The sequence below is a fragment of the Petaurus breviceps genome, unplaced genomic scaffold (assembly GCF_028583685.1).
Source record: "Petaurus breviceps papuanus isolate PSGF00001 unplaced genomic scaffold, PetGlider_PUasm1.0 139, whole genome shotgun sequence".
In the NCBI taxonomy this organism is placed as follows: Eukaryota; Metazoa; Chordata; class Mammalia; order Diprotodontia; family Petauridae; genus Petaurus; species Petaurus breviceps.
Window position 1 is genome coordinate 15,006,897 of NW_027185697.1, and position 17,551 is coordinate 15,024,447.

The window sequence follows — 17,551 nt, forward strand, 5'->3', positions numbered from 1 at the left end:
CTATCTATCTATCTATCTATCTATCTATCTATCTATCTATCTATCTACCTATCTACCTATCATCTATAGGCTATTTGTACCTGACCTGTGATAGAGCCTTCAGACCTCATATTGGTCTTATCAGCCAGTTAGACACACTGTGCCTTGACCCAATAAAGTGATGTCATTTTGGTCCTCTCCAAGAATGAAGGATAATGAGCGACCATTCTTTCTATTATCTTCTATGTCTTGATACAACTATTGTTATAATAATCAGGACCTAATGTGGGAGCAGAAACAATTTTATAATAGGCTCAGTTGAAGGGTCTGGGGTGTTTAGTCTCAAGAAGGGAAGGTTTAGAAGAAAAAAATGATCACAATGTGAGGTGACGGTTTGTCCATTGGACATAGAGTTACTGAATACTCTGGTTTTCAGAATGCATGTTCAGGACCAATGGTCTGAAGGGACAGGGTAAGCATATTTTAGCTCAATATCACATCCTCCAAATCAGAGCTGTATGACCCTAGAATGGATAAACTTGAAAGGGTTTCAAGTGACTGAAACTCTTTAATTGGATGAGTTGGAGTATTCCTCTCCTACTCATTTCATTTAGATTGGATGAAAACTTTGGGGGAATATTGTAAGCACCAAGACAACAGAATGATTAAGCTCTTGCTATGGTCCAGGCAACAATTTATACTTTAGGTAAGGAATTAGACAAGATGACACTTCCTTTCTCTGACACTATAATTCTATGAATTTGAACTTCCACAATGAGGCCAATCTCTGATTATCCAGTGAGTAGCTTAAATGGCCTTTTGACTTCTTATTCTTACTGCTTGTCCTTGGATTATTCTCTTGCTTGGTTGCACTTTCCCAAGACAATGTCATTGCCTCGCCATTCTGTGGGGTTGTCACTTGGGAAAAGCAACCAGGAGTATCCCACTATTTAGGTCAGTCAGCTGCACTCAGCATACAGTTTTCTTGGGATAAACATTTCTCTTTTTCTGAAATTCTTATCCTAGGAAGTGTTATGTTTCATGATGTTCCTTCCAGGAATACAGCTCAATAAAATATACAAACACACAGTGATTTAGAAGAGCTATAAAATCAAGGGACAATGATATGTGTTCAGCAAAGATCCTATAAGAAACCATGAAAACCGCCAATGTTACCACAACATAAACTTGGCAGCTGCCTCTGGAGACTCATTTCCAAGAAAGAAACCCATCTATGGAGTCACCGCAAAGGCTGCTTTGACAAGTGACATAAAAAAAGGAAAGTAAGAGCAACTGAAACCCAGCAAGATCTCTTATCTGGGGTCTCCACTCCCTCAATTGCCCATCCCCCGCAAAGGGAATGAGTGAGATAATCAATGAAGCCTGTGAAAATGGCCATCTATTATTAAGAGATTCCACAGGGTGCTGGAATTGGAGGACTTGACCTGAATTTAGAAAGACATGAATTTAAATCTTGTTCCTGACACTTACCAGCTGTATGCCAATGGGCAAGTAGGTTAACCTCTGCCTCAGTTTCCTCATCTGTAAAGTTGGGGAAATATTAACATCGATTTCACAAGGTTATGGGGAGGTTTAAATCAGATAATGAATGTGAAGCACTAGGCACAAATGAGAGCTTTATAAAGACATTATTCCCAATAACTACAACATTCTAGCTGAAGGCTAATGTAGGTACCTGTCCACCTAAAGCAGTCATCAACCATCCAATAGGCTGAGGGAAATGAAGCAACCACTCTAATAAGGTCTGAAGTCTTTCTGGAATCAAAGTCCCATAAATGCTGAGGTAACAACTGTTTCTAGCCAGGGCAAGCAGATATCTTCAAACATTTAGAGGGAACTGGGTAGCAGAGTGGATATAGTGCTCAACCTGGGATCAGGAAGATCTGAGTTCAAATCCAGTCTTAGATACTAACTAGTTTACCTAGGCATATCACTTAAGCTCTAAATCCCTCAGTTTCCTCAACTATAAAATGGACATAGAAATAGTACATGCTTTCTAGGTTTATTTGTAAAGCTCAAATGAGATGATATTTGTAAAGTGATTTGAAAAATGTCTGGCACAAAGTAAATGGTTAATAAATGATTTTCCCTTCATTTGAAAATAAATTACTCTCAATTCAATTTGACATATTCCTCTCCAACTCATTTCAATTGAATTTAGAATATTCATTAATGCTATGCTTATGAGAGGTAATATGATATACTGCAACGTGCTCTGACATGAGATGAGACTTTCATGACACATTCAGTCCACCCTTCTAATTATAATACACTAGTAATGTTTTTCTGTGCCTGTGATCATAGAACGCAATGGCCTCTGAGCCTAGGTTTTAATGACTAAAACTCAGAAAGTTCTGAAAAGATGCAAAATGTGTGTGTGACCACGGGGATATCTTGTAACTTCCCCAAAATTCCATTTCTTCATCCAGAAAATGGGAATATTAAAAGTAGTTTTATTGCCACAAGTTTATTGCAAAATTGAAATAAGATGATATTATGAGTGTTTTAAGAAACTTAAAACACCACAGATGTGTCAGTCATCATTATATTCATTATTACTCTTATTTTTCTCATTTTTATAGTGATCATATAGAAATAGTATGAGGATGAGGCTATTCCACTATTATTATGATTTTTTTAGTTATTCATTGTTTAATGAAGTATTACACAGGAATGTTTTTATTTTTGCATTTGAATGAGTTTTGGCAGATAAGATGGACATTCATTAAAAAGCTTCATCAGAGTAATTGTAGTAGCAGAGAGCATGGGAGGAGTAATATGGAATTTATCTTGTCAATCCCTGGTTTTTAATTTTTTTCCTGAGTCTATTAAAAAAAAAGCTTTTGACTCCCAATACTTTGGAGATTGCAGGTAATCGGTGTGTCATCTATTAAAAACATTGTTCTTACATGGTTTTGGAACCATAGTATGCCTAGGTAACCAATGGAAAACTTTTGTTTGTGATAAAGTTTTGATTCTAGCACAATTTATTTGAAGGCATCTCAAGGATATTTTTTTGGGGAAAAGTTCCTATATTGTCAGACTTTGTCATCTGTTCATTGATACAAGACACTGTGCTTCTTACATATTATTTGGGAGAACCAGATTAGGTGTCAATCTCAAATTAGACAGCAACATGGAAGAAATTAGATTTTTTTACTTATATCTTATGCCTTATAACAAGCTAAGTTATCAATGAAAATGTGACCTAAAAATAAAGGGAACAACATAAATAAATTAGAGAAACATGGAAAAAATTAGTTCCCAGATGTATTCATAAGGGGAAGAGTTTGTAAACAAACATGAGACAGAGAAGATCACAGAAGATAATATGGATGACTTGAGCTACATAAAATTTTAAAAAAGTTTTCCTGAAATAAATATTAGAAAGTTAAGATTCAAAAGGAAATAATAAATTGAAATCATCTTTCCACCATCTTTTGTGATAAAGATCTCAGTTCCAAGATATGTAATGACCTGATGCAGATTTAGAAGGGAAAGAGTCATTCTCCAATAAGCAAATAGTTATAAGAAATGAACAGGAAGTTTTCAAGGAAAGAAACTAAGTTTATCACCATAGGAAAAATATCTAAATCACTAATAATTTTTTAAAAATGCAAATTGAAGAAATTCTGAGATTCACACTCATCAAATTGGCAAGAACCAAAAAAGGGAAATGGGAAATATTGGAGGGGATGTGGGAAAACAGGCACATTGAAGTACCTTTGTAAAGTGTGCATTGGTGAACTCAAGAAAACAATTTGGAATTATACACAATATGTTAATAACTGAACAGTCTTATTCCTTTTACCCCAATATATTACTACTAAGACTATATCCAAAGAAGATCAAAGAAATTTCAAAATGTTCTCCATGTAGAAAAATATTTACAGCAGTCCCTTTTTTATTGTGTTACAACAGCAGCAGCAATAACAGCCACAAACTAAAAAGATGGAACTTAAAAGGATGCCTATTACTTGAGGAATGATTTACAAAGAAGTTGTATATGAATATGGTAGTATAATATTGTTCTGTATTTTAAAAAAGGATGAAATATATGCTTTTGGAGACATGGAAAGGCCTGTATGAAGTAATGCACTGTGATGTGAATGGAACCAAGATAATTTTTTTTACTGTAACAACAATATTATAAGGATAACCCTCTCTCTCTCTCTTCCTCTCTCTCTCTCTGTCTCTGTCTCTCTCTCTCTATCTCTCTTTCTCTGTCTCTATCTCTGTCTGTCTCTGTCTCTCCCTTTCTAACCATCCATCCACACAGACCACTAAATAAATTTACTTGACTATGCATATTTTTACAAGGAATTTGATTTTCCCTGTGTGTTACAGGGTGGAAATGAAATAAATTTCTATTTATTAAAAACAACTTTAAAATAGAGATAAGGTACTACAGATGTGGAATGCTACAGGAGCTTTCAGCTGAGGTCAGTTCTGCTTAATTGCTTCACTTTATCACAGGAGACTTGTCACAAAGTGGGTGCACTCTGTGGGTTTAATCTCTCAACGTTTCTAATGTAACATATATACATGTGTGTATATATTTGCTGTTGTTTGATCAGTTGTATCTGACTCTTTGCGACGCCATCTAGGGTTTTCTTTGCAAATATACAGGGATAGTTTGCTATGCCCTTCTCCAGCTCATTACAGATGAGAAAACGGAGGCAAACAGAATAAAGTGACTTGCCTTGGGTTACATAGCTAGTAAGTGTCTGATGCTGGATTTGAACTCAGGTCTTTCTGACCCTAGACTCCGAATTGTATGCACCGAGGGGGAACTTACTGCCTCTAAAAGCAGCCCATTCTGGTTTTGGAAAAATCTAATTGTTAGGTTGATTTTTCCTGAGATTGAGTCTAAATTTTCCTCTTCAAAACTTCAGCTCATTGCTCCTAGCTCTGCACTCTTTGGGGTAATCAAAACAAATCCATTAGACTGTGACCTCTTTAAGGGCAAGGGAGATATTTTTGCCTTTCTTTACTTATTACTGGTGCCTGAAAAATAATAATATACTTCATAAATGTTTGTTGACTAATTCATTTGAATCACCCCCCAAAAAAACAACAACATTGTCAGGTAGATTATCATTATTTTATAGATGAGGAAACTGAGGCTCAGAGATGCTTAAAAAATTCCCCAGGGTTCCACAGTTACTGTTGAGAGACAGCAGTTGAATCCAGTGTTCTCATATCAGGTCATCTTTCTTCTACTCCATCATGCTATTTGTTCACTTCAGAGTCTGACCCTGGGGAAGAAAGGAAATGAAATGCACGGTACAATATGGGGAAGACTAGCCTAGGAAGGATGGGATGTTTGGCCAGGGGCAACAGGAGTGTTAAGGTTTCTGGGTGCTATCATTAGGATGTAGCAAAGAAGTTATTGAAATGCTGTTATATCTCTTGTCATACATTACCCTGCAACAAGGAAGAGGAAGAAAAGTTCCTCTATTTGCTGTTTTAAGCCCATCCCAATATGGCTCCAAATTATTTTAAAAGAAGTGTGGCACATTGGGGCTGCCAAGTAGCACAGCAAGTAAGAGCACCGGCTCCAGTGTTGAGAAGACCTGGAGATCGAATCCCGGGCTCAGACACTCAGCACCCACCCAGAAACACCTGGCCGTGTAACCTTGAGCAAGTTACTTAACCCCAATTGCTTAAAAAAAAAAAAAAAAGAAGTGTGGCACCATCAGTATTCTTGCATTCTGTGGACTTCTCAATGGACTTCTCCTTGTGTCTCCTTCTTGATGTTCTAGTTCACTTCCAGTACTATTTTGCAGGTAAAATTTGTGTAGATTTCTCCTCCCTGCCCCTAGGTGATATTACATTTTTCCCATTATTGTTTGGATTTATAGTTTGTATTTGCATATTTTGATTACGTGATTTCTACATGTAGCTAGAGCATCAGGATTTGGTATATAACTGGGTGAATGTAAAGTCAACAAGGAAAGAAACATTTATTGTTTACCATGTGCCAAGTATTTTGCTAAATCATTGGCCACCATTTCATTCCTTGGGTTAGCCCATGTAGTGCATTTATATAATTGATGGAGTTTTTATATTCTGGCTCTTTCTAATTTCCTTCAGATGGCTCAGGAAGACACCTGATCTCTCCTCAACTATCACTATGCTCTTTGTAAAGTACTTAAATATGGATTGTTCCTTACAAAGGTTAAGAATTTCCATTATAATTTTATCACATTATCTTAAGATACCTTATTTACTCATTCATCTTTTAACAATTCAACCATACTTTGGTTTGAACTATGACAATACTATGACAATCCATATATTTGTATGGAATCTGAATTATTGAAATTTGGAGAAAAGCCTCTGTATCCATAAGAAAAGCTATCATAGGGGTGGCCAGGTAGCACAGCGAGTAAGAGCACCGGCTCCAGTGTTGAGAAGACCTGGAGATCGAATCCCAGGCTCAGACACTTAGCACCCACCCAGAAGCACCTGGCCCTGTAACCTTGCACAAGTTACTTAACCCCAATTGCTTAGGGGCGGCCAGGTGGCTCAGCGAGTAAGAGCACCGGCTCCAGTGTCGGGATGACCTGGATCAAATCGAGGCTCAGATACTCAGCACCACACCCAGAAATAACTGGCCATATAACCTTGAGCAAGTTACTTAACCCGGATTGCTTTAAAAAAAAAAAAAGCTATCATACTACTTATTTTTTGATACTAAAGAGGTGAAAGCACAATAGATGTCCATTGATAGGGGAATTGCTAAATAAATCCTGTTGCATGTATGAAAAAGAAAATTACTGTGGTGTGAGAAGTGATGAATATAATTATACAGAGAAGCATGCAAAGGCTTATATGACTTTATACAAATTGAAATAGAGGAAACAATATACATGACTACAGCAGTGTAAATGGAAGGGGGAAAACCCTACAAAACAATTGAAATGTTATGCTATAAGATTTTTGTTTGTGTTTGCTTTTCGGAGGGGGGAAGTCTGGGCAATTGGGGTTAAGTGACTTGCCTGAGTTCACATGGCTAATAAGTGTTAATTGTCTGAGGCCAGATTTGAACTCAGGTCCTCCTGACTCCAAGGCCAGTGCTCCATTCTCTGCACCAGCTACCCACCATAATACTACAAGCTTTTAAAGAATATGCTTGGCTCCAAAGAAGAGATGAGAATACATCCCCTTCCTACTTTTCTTTGCAGATGAATGTGGTATATAGCAAATAATGTCTAGGTTTTTAGTATGTTGATTGATTTTGCTGATTTTTTTTTCCTTTTTCTTTTGTTTTTCCAAAAGAGTCCTTTGTTTTAAGAGATGAATTTCTGGGTAAAAGAAAAAAAATATGGGGGAAATGAAGGTCAGGTAGAAATTAGTGATAATAATACACATGTATTTTTAATAAAGTTTTATAGTAAAGTGAAAAACTACCCTGAGGAATATGGTATACATTTTGAAGTCCAATGTTCTGAGGATGTGAGTAGAAAAGCTGCAAACCTGAATGAATAGAAAAGATTGTGTTGCTCTCCACAACAATAAGGAAATAATGGAGCAATGGGCTTTGGTGAATGCTAATGAGCTCCATTTTGTCCTTGTTGGATATTGCATTGTCTATTACAGATATTTATTCACATGTCATTTCCTTTTCTAGGTTTTAAGTCTGGTCCTCCCCACCAAATTCATTTCAGTGCTCTGAATAAAGTTTGTCACCCATATTTTCCTTTTCTGCTATAGGGGGAGGACCCTGACTGTCCTGTGGATATTTGCTGATGCTGCTTTTTTCACTCACCATCTGGCCCCTTTCAGGGATTCTCTGAAGTTGACATTTGCCATCCCTATCTATGTTTATATCTTCCTAGCCAGGAATGGTCACAGTGCTGCTCTGCTGACTTTCCAAGAAGATGGAGTCCCAATATTTCTTCTCTGCTTGTACACTTCTCCATGACCCAGGTTGCCTGGGGCTCTGCAGGAGTAAAATATTTGTGGTCAGAGATTAGTCATTTCATGACCCCCATTCCAGTCCTCAGTTTAGCTCTTGTAGCTCATTTGTATATCCAATGGAACATTTACATTCTGGCTGTTTCTTATTTCTTCCAGATGGATTAGGAAACAAATGAACTCTCCCCAAAATATTGCCATAGTTCTCATTTTCATGCTTAACTTCATATAAACTGACATCTGCTGAGTGCTTTCCAGAGCCTCACAAGATGATTTAAGATTTCATAGAACCACTGAATCTCAGAGTGAGAAGGGAGCTCAGGAGTCATCCATTCATCAGTTAGAATAAGGATAGGGACAGGACCCATGTCTTCATTGATCTAGGGAAGTCCTAGGTAATATATAATATGAACCTACAAAATAAATACAGAGTAAAAGGAAGTGGATGGTGCTAGGAGGTGGGGGCCAGGAAAGGTCCCCTGTAGAATGTGTCACTTTTCACCAAAGATTCTAAGGTAGTAGATGAGGAGAGAGCATTCCAGGTATGGAGGGCCAGCCAATGTAAATAAAGATGATAGAGATTTCTGTGTAAGGAGTTCAATGTTGACCATTATGGATGGATGGCAGTATGCCATTTCACGCTGCACATATCTGAACTGGGATCTCCTCTAAAGCACTCTTCAACAAGTGGTTATGCAAACTCTAATTGAAAACCTCCCAAACTTCTGCCTGCACCTGGCAAACAGTAAATGATTAATAAATGCTTCTTGATTTGACTTGACTTTGGAAGCAGTTTCTTCCATAGTGGGATAGCTCTACTAGAATATTTTTCTTATAGAAAGCTCAGATCTGCCTTTCTGGAATTTGGATAGCCATTCTGCCCTCTGAGGTCAAGTAGAATCAGGTTAGCTCTTTTCTGCTGTGCAGACTTTCACATCCTTGAATTGGCAATCATTATTTCTACCCTTCGATTCTCCAATACAACATTCCTATTGTCTTCAACCGTCCTTACGCAGCCTCAGTTCTAAGCTCTTGGCTTTCTTGGCTGTCCTCCTCTGGCTTCTCCCCAGCTTACCTATGTCATTCCTAAAATATGATACCCAGGACTGAACATAATCCTCTGAATGCTTTTTCAATGAACTTATTTTCTCCCAGTGTCCTCTCCTACCCTAAATTTTCAATCCAAAGGTACTCTTTATTTTGTTGTTGTTCACATATGATACGCTCTCTCCCAGTTCCATGCCTTTGCCATAGCTGATCCCCAAGACTAGAATTCTGACCCTCCTCCCTCTTGCTTCTGAGGCTTTCTTTAAGATTCAGATCAATCCCCACTTTCTCTACCTCTCCCCAATGCCTTTCCTCTGAGTTCATCCTTAATTTATACTGTACATGTGTGTGAACATATACAGTACATGTGTGAGAATATACTTGTTTGTATGTTGTCTCCTCCATTAGACTGGGAATTCCTTGAAAGTAGGGACTATTTTTTCGTTTTGTTTTTTTTTTTTTTTTTTGCATCCCCACTGCTTAGCACAGGGTAAATCCTTAGTAAATGCTTGCTGACTAGTGACTGTCTGATGGCCCAACCATTCAATATTTCCTGGCCTCTACATTTTGTTCCCCACTCTTGATTTCCTGTCTTTTTAATAAACAAAATTATTAGAAAGTTACTTCCTATGAAGCTGAGGAAACAAAGTCAGGGGAAATAGGCCCTGCCCTCAAGCAGGTTATATACTATGTTTGTTTATATGTACAGGTCTCTGTGTGTGTATTTACATATATATATGTAGATGTTAACATAGTATATAACAGATTAGTAAAAAACAAGGTACAATAAAATAGAGAGTTCATCACCTCTATTCAGGGGAATGACTGAACAATGTATGGCATATGAAGGTAATGGAATGACATTCTCTTATAACAAAGGATGAAGAGGGTATTTTCAGAGAAGTCTGAGAAGCCTATTTGAGCTGATGCCAGAATAACATGATAAGAACCATGAGAATAATTAATTCAATAACAACAATATTGCAAACACAAGACTATTGAAAAACTTAAGAACATGGATCATTGCACACCTATGATTCTGGAGGATTACATGTGATGAGACAAATGTAAGGGTTATGGTATTTAAAGATCTTCCATGCCCCATTGGACTTGCTGACATAGCAGGAAGGGGCAGAGCAAGAGGAAGCAGAAGCCAAGCTAGAGTTCCTGCGGTGGCTAGCAGTGGCGACGATGGCGGCAGCTGCAGCAGAGGCAGCGGCAGTGGAAGCGCGAACCCCTTTTTGAGTCAGCCAGAATTTCTGCTAAGGACTCCTGCTGAGGACTGTCAGGGGCCAGAGCTGCTGGGAGCGCACTTCCCTGGACGCTGGGTGGTTGCTGTGAGTGGGGAGAGGAGGACCTTTGCCTGAGGTAGCCTGTTCTGTTTTAAAGGCTTGAGAATGTGGGTGCTTTCTACTTTATCTACCTGTGCCAATTTCATAACTACTCTGATGGCTTTGACTTTCTGGTTTTGGGACTCAGTCTTTTGGTATTTTAATAAATGTTCTTTCTTCATCCCCTATATAGCAAGCCTGATATATTTTATGATTGATAACTACATCAGCATATCTGTAATTACCGTAGGCATTGTGAATATTGCATTGCTGATACAACATGCCATTCCCCCAACTGCCAGAGGGGTGATGCACTCTCTATGCACACATTTTTTGGACATGGCCAACATACAAATTTGTTCGGCTTATTTGTGTGCATTTCTTGCAATATACTTCTCCACCTTCCCAGTTAGGGTAGGGTTTTGGTGGTGAGAGGGCAAGAAAGTAGAGATTTTTTTTAATTAGAAAGAATTAAGTAAAAAAAAAAGAGAGAATATAACAAGGGATCCAAGGTAATTCATTAAAGATCTTAAAAACCATTTAGGAGGGATTAATGGAAAACCACTCCAATATCTTTGCTAAGAAAATCTCAAATGAGATCACTGAGAGTTGGACATGAATGAAACAAGCAAACAACGACAGTTTTTAACAGCTTGTAATACATGATTAGAATGAGAAACAACAAAAAGAAAGTTGAAACTTTGCTTTGTAATTTTAATAGCTGACCTTGGTCCAAGAGAAGAGCTTTGAGAAAGAATCTCCACACCCCCATTGTTTGTAAAAAAAAAAAATAGTGGGAAGGTTGAAGGGAAATATATATATATATATATATATATATATATAAATACATATACACACATGCATACACATATCCATGAATATACATATATACCCTCATATGTACATACACACAACATACATACAGACACATATAGATATGTAAATATGGATAAAGAAATTTTCTCTACCAATGAAGATCTACACCTTCATTGCAATTTATTATTCTAGCATATATTCCCATAGTGGGTGATATTGCCCCCTGAGGGTCACTGGAATAATCTAGTGGGGTGGTAGTAGTCTCAGGTGCAATTGGGGGGCATTGAATAATAATAATTCCATAATAGTGAAAAAAATAAAGGGACAGTGGAAGCTTAAGGAAAGAAGATAAGATATTTTTGAAAAAAATCACTGTTGTGTAACAGAGTTAAAGACATAATGATTACATTATTTTCTAAATAAAAACACAAAATGCAAATTATAACTCAGCAGTGGTCAATTCCAACAAAAGGTCTGAACAAACAATTAAAAGGAGAAGTATCTTGCAAGAAATGCACATAGTCAAGCCAAACAAATTTGTACATTGGCCATGTCCAAAAAAATAAAGGCCTTTAGCATACAGAGACTATCACCCCTCTGGCAGTTGGGGGAATGGCATGCCTCATCCCATGCCATCCTCCAGAATCATGGTGGGGCATAGATCCATGTTTTTAACTCTTTCAATATTGTTGTGTTTACAATATTGTTGTTACTGAATGATTTGGACTTGTTGGAAGTCCAGCATGCATCAGCAGGAATTTGTGTGTGTAATGACTTGTTTACAATGCAATACTATATAGTTATATAATGCAACATTGTCATCAAAATTTCAATGCAGAAAACCCACAAATTTACAATAATTATCAAATTGAAGATGCATCATTTTAAATATATATATATATATATATATATATATATATATATATTTGAAATGAAGCAAATTTACAAAAACAATTAGAGGGTTAAAGAAAGTAGATTTCCGGGGGGGGGGTGCTGAATATTTTTCTAAAAAAAAGGGGGTACAGTAGGTCAAATAAATTTGGGAACCCCTTTTTTAGAGAGTTGCCTGGGGCAATTTATGTAGTTTAGTGATATGTTGATTAGTTTTTGTTGAAATATTTTTTTCCTCTCTATATCTTTAAAAATCATTAGTATATGATATAGCTCTCAATATCTTGGGTAATTAAAATAATATAAGAAAAAAGATTTAAATACTATGTGCCTATTTATCAATCTGTTTATTTTTTTCAGTTATTTTAATGTGAACTTTTTGAGAGATTTTTCCTTTTTTACTGTTTCTCCCTTCAAGCTTTCCTCCCTCCCTCCCTCCTTTCCTCCTTCCTTTCCTTTTCTGAGATTGCCAGTGACTCATATAGTAAATACTTGATACATGTTTACTGAATGGGATTGAATATACTTTACTGAAGGGCAAAGATTGTTCCCATTTTATTTTTCTGTTTGTTTTGTTTTTATATCCTCAGAACCTAATACAAGGCTTAGCCCACAGAAACGGCTTAATATACTTGTATTATCATAGGAAAAATACCTAGAGAGAATGGGGTCCCAGACACCTTGTTTTCAGTAAGCAGAGGGAAGCACTGAAGAGAAGAAAACTTCTCAGGAACACCAGCAGAACAGATGAGAGCAAGGTCCCTCCATCACTCACACAGTGCTTCAGTGTGGGAGTCCCAGAGACCTGGTAACTGTCAGAAAAAGACAAGTTTTCCTAAAGTCAGTTTCCTCCTCTCTAGCCTTAGTTTCTTTCTCTGTAGAAAAGAAGGAATTGCACTAAGATAGGGGTGGGGAACCTGTTGCCTAGAGGCCACATATGGCCCCCAGGTCCTCTAGAGTGGTCCTTTGACTTAATACAAACTTGCCAGAAGTGCCTGGGGCCCTCCAGCTTTGTGGTCCTGTCTCGTGTCAGGAAGTTACTCAGAGCGATGTCCTAGCTGTTTACAGGCAGCTAAAGGGCTCCATTACGAAACTCTACAGCATTTAAGGACTGAGGAGACCCTGAGTTGAACCTTTTGGTTTGGAAGGAGAAGCTAGGAAGATATAAAGCAGAGACGCTCTTGAGGCTGCAAGGCTTGTGGGAGCAGGCCCCACTTCTCATCCTCAGCCACCATGACTCTAGGTCTTCTGCTTTCTATGCTGGGGATCATGGTGCATACTCAAGGTAAGCTTGCTCAGTGGTAGGCTAGCCTAGGTGATGTCAGTCCTGGACTGGAAATAAGAAGATGAACATTAATAAAGGACAATTAGAAAGTTCTGCATATGGCTGCAAAGAATCAATTTCACAAGTACAGATTGGGGGAAGCCTAGTGAGACAGCTGTCTTTGTTTTTGTTTTTCTGAAAAAGATCTGAAAGTTTTAATGGACTGAAATATGAGGCAGTAGTTATGATGTGGTAGTTAAAAAAATAATGGGAGCTTGGGTTGCATTAAAAGAAGCAGGATATAAAGGCATCTGTCCAGCTGTCAGACCATATCTTGTGCGGTATTGTGTTCAGCTCTTGGTGCCAAAATTTAAGAAAAAAAACTTTGTTGTTCAATTGTGTTCAACTCTTCATGACCCAACTTAAGGTTTTCTTTGCAGAGATATCAGGGTTGTTTTCTCTGTTTTTTTTTTTCCTCCAGGTCATTTTACAGGCAAAGGAATTGAGACAAACACGGTTAAGTGACTTGCTCAGGGTCACACAGCTAGTTAAGTGCCTAAGTCCATATTTCAATGTAGGAAAATAAGTCTTCCTGACTTCAGACCTGGTATTCAATCCACTGTGTCACCTAGTTTCCTGGGGTGGGGTGGGGGAGACAGAGGAGCTAAAGAACAAGAAGAGGAGGGCAACCGTGACTTCATAAGTCCTTGAATTCTTGCTATATGAGGATTGTTTGAAGCATCTGAAAATGGTTAACTTGGCGAAGAATTGAAGGTTCTGGATTGTGGTGGTGTATCATGTTATATCATATCATGTCATATCATGTCATGTCATGTCATGTTGTTTGTTGTGTTGGGCTGTGCCATGTCATGTCATACATATCATATGCATGGTGCATTGTACTTCATTGTATCCCATTGCATTATATCGTATCATATTATAATTTATAATCGGTAGGAAGTCAGTGAAGGGTGTGGAAGGTACTGTGTCCACTCCCTCTTCCAAAGGTCTCCTTTACTCTAGCCTCAGGTCTATGGTCTGGGGCAGGTTTATTCCTAGGGGGGCCTGGCATTTCATGGGAGGAGAGGCAAGATTAGCCTCCCTCTTTGTTTATTTTTATTATTCTTGTTTTGGATTCATGTCTATGTCTTCTGAAAGAGGAGAGTAGAAAGATAGCCAATATTCTATATAAAGATACTTAATACCCTGTATAAAAAATACCACGTAAAGATACTCAATACCCTGTATAAAAATACACAATATCCTATATAAGGATACTCAATATCTTGTATAAAGATATGCAATATCCTATATATTAGTTATACGTGAATACATTATGGGACAGGTATTTCAGTCTACACATGCAAAATAAATACCAAAGTTTCACAATGTACATTGAAAGAATGATACAAAACAGAACTCAGTAACAACTAGTAATCCAAATGTAAGCTGACACTTTAACCTCATGAGAACATACAGCAGCTTGCAAGACTGCTGATCAAGCACTTTCTCTTTCTCCTCAGTTTTGTTCTGTCTCCTTCCAAATTGTTATCTTCTAACAAGCCAAGCTAGGGCTTGGTCTCTACCTCTTGTTGATGGCCATCCTCTCCAATGAATAAACTCTCCCCTTCTTTCCACTCAGTTCATTATAAGGAGCCAAGGCCTAAAGACCTCTTCTCACAAAGTCACTTCCAGGGTTGGACATGTCCACCTCAAGGTAGATGATCAGTCATCTACTCAGTAAAGAAAATTGATAACAGAAAAGACAGTCAGATGCTTGGACACACAAACTTCTTCAGTGGAGTTCTTTAACTCTGGGTGACATGTGGAAAGAGTCAACAAGATGCCTTACTGAGAAGGACCAGCCTATCTACCCCACTTCAATCAATGTTATAGAGTTTCATGATATTCCCAAGAGATCAAAGGAAGAGAGAGCCAGATAGAAACAGTCTATCTTTTTATAAATATAACACTCTGTCTCTCTACCACCATCAGTCAAAAAAAAAGATTTATTGAGAAATTCCAGGCACAGTGTTGATTAAACACTTCCCTCAGAGAGCTTACAATCCAATGGGGAAAGGCAATACATACAAAAACGCTGAAAAAGGGAGGGGGTGGGAAGGTAGCCAGAGGAGGGTCAAGATGGAGAAGAATAAAGAAGAGCAGAAAAGTGGGAAATGAAGAGGTAGCTGGCTTGGGTGCCCTTCTTAAAGGCAAGTTTGAGGAGGAGCTCCACCCTCCAGTCACAGTGGCCCCAAAAGGTACCTATGAGGTGAGAGTTTTAGGGCTAGTGCAATCAAGATAAGACTCAGAATTGGCATTGTCATTCCCACTTGACAAGAGCCTTTGACCCTACAAAGATATCAAAAGCAGTCAGAAAGGCAAATGATGAGTCACAATGTCCCTGGAATCCTCAAAAGTTTCTGGGTAATTCTCCAGCATATTACCTGTCCTTATTTGGGTATACCTTGCACACTTTCTGCAGGACAATGAGTTCCTTGAGGGCCAGGATTATTTCTCTTTTGATAGCTTGATGTTCCTGGGCCCTGACACAGAGTAGGCCATTACTAAATGCCTATTGGATAACTTTCAGAATGAATGTACAGGAATTATTGAGTATAAGACCCAATCTGAGGCATGAATTGTTTTTCTCCTTTTGTATTACAGTCTGGAAGTATATCAGAATTAAGAACAATGAATAGAATAATAGAAATAAAAATAATAACAATTTAATCAACTTGGGAGAAGGGAAATAGTGTATATACAAATAGCCACATGGAAAATATATACAAAATAAGTGGGATGGAGGGGAAGGGAACAAGCATTTATTAAGTACCTACTGTGTGCCAGGCATTTTATGAATTTTACCTCATTTAATCCTTACAAACTCTGGGAGGCATGTGCTATTATTATACTCATTTTACATTGGAGGCAACCAAGGCATTGAGAGATTGAGCAAGTGACTTGCCCAGGGTCATGTAGCTAGTGGCTGATTTCAAATTTGAACTCAGGTCTTCCTACTCCTAAGTCAAGTATTCTATCCACTGTGCCACCTAATTACCTCAATGGGATAGTTTTTAGCATTAAATGCATCTTGATCTCTACTAAATTCAATTAAAGAGTGTCAATCAAAATGTTTATTAATTACTTGATATTCACAAGTAACATCAAGTTGCTGACAGCCATCTAGTGGCAAGATTCAGATAGCTGTATCAGTAAAACTTTAACTAGCTCTATCACCTTGCAGAATCTTTCTCCAATTACATCAAAACACCATTTGAATGTGATAGGTATACTATTCTTCATGTTCCACAACCAAAGATAGAGGTTGAAGGCTTTGAACTTGTATCAGGAGGCTACATTGAACCAAAAGATGGAGGAGGTACTTATAGATAGGTAAGGTTATTTCAGAAGGGAAGCCATTGACAGCTGAGTAGAGGAAGAGTCCTTTAGAAGATAGATTTTGATTTCAGTGTTAAAGGAATGGAGGGCAGCTAGATGGCACAGAGGATAGAGAATCAGACTTGGAGTTAAAAAGACCCGAGTTCAAATCTGGCCTCAGGCATTTACTAGTTGTATAACCCTGAGCAAGTCGCTTTACCCTATTTTCCTCAAAACAAACTGGAGAAGGAAATGGCAAACTCTTCCAGTATCTTTGCCAAGAAAACATCAGATGGGATCACAAAGAGTTGGGCATGACTGAACAGTAACAGCTTGAAATAATACAGGTTAAACAGGGATGGAGGTTGGGGTATAGAACATTCCAGGCATGGAGGACAGCCAATGCAGACACAGTGATTCAAGATGGAGGGTCCACTTTGAGGGACTCAAAGAAGATCATGGAGCTGTATCATAGATAGCAAGGTCCAAGTTATGAAGAACTTTAAATGTCAACAGAGGCAATACTTATACTTACAATCCTGAAGGAAGTGGGGGGGATCAACAAGAAGTGAGTAGGATGACATGATAAGGCCCTAACTTGAGAAACAATCATCTTGGCAACTGCATAGATGGTGGATTGAAGCAAGGAAGAGACTTGAGGCAGAGACAAGCTATCGGCATGTTGCAGTCATCCAAGAATGAAATAATGAAAGTTTAAAACAGGGTTGTGACTGAGGGACAGGAGAGAAAAGGGTGGCATCTACATGAGATGGAGTGAAGAAAGGACAAGACATTGACAGATTGGTTATTTAGGGATTGTGCAGGAGGATTCAAGAATGACACCAAGCTTTCAAGGCAGAGTTCTGGAGAGAACAATGTCAGAAAGAAGAGAACATTG

The 17,551-nt window shown here is 38.1% G+C and overlaps 2 protein-coding genes across 2 annotated transcripts in view; both read left to right on the plus strand.

The window, feature by feature from the left end:
* ADAM28 (ADAM metallopeptidase domain 28) overlaps positions 1 to 10,215 on the plus strand; it is a 143,444-nt gene extending 133,229 nt beyond the window's left edge. Inside the window, exon 23 of the mRNA XM_069067404.1 lies at positions 10,093 to 10,215. Within this exon, the coding sequence (XP_068923505.1) occupies positions 10,093 to 10,215 (123 nt within the window). The remainder of the gene's footprint in view (positions 1 to 10,092) is intronic.
* Positions 10,216 to 13,038: 2,823 nt separating this feature from the next.
* Positions 13,039 to 17,551, plus strand: part of ADAMDEC1 (ADAM like decysin 1) — a 31,004-nt gene continuing 26,491 nt past the window's right edge. The window contains exon 1 of the mRNA XM_069067967.1: positions 13,039 to 13,293. Within this exon, the coding sequence (XP_068924068.1) occupies positions 13,242 to 13,293 (52 nt within the window). The 5' untranslated portion in view covers positions 13,039 to 13,241. The remainder of the gene's footprint in view (positions 13,294 to 17,551) is intronic.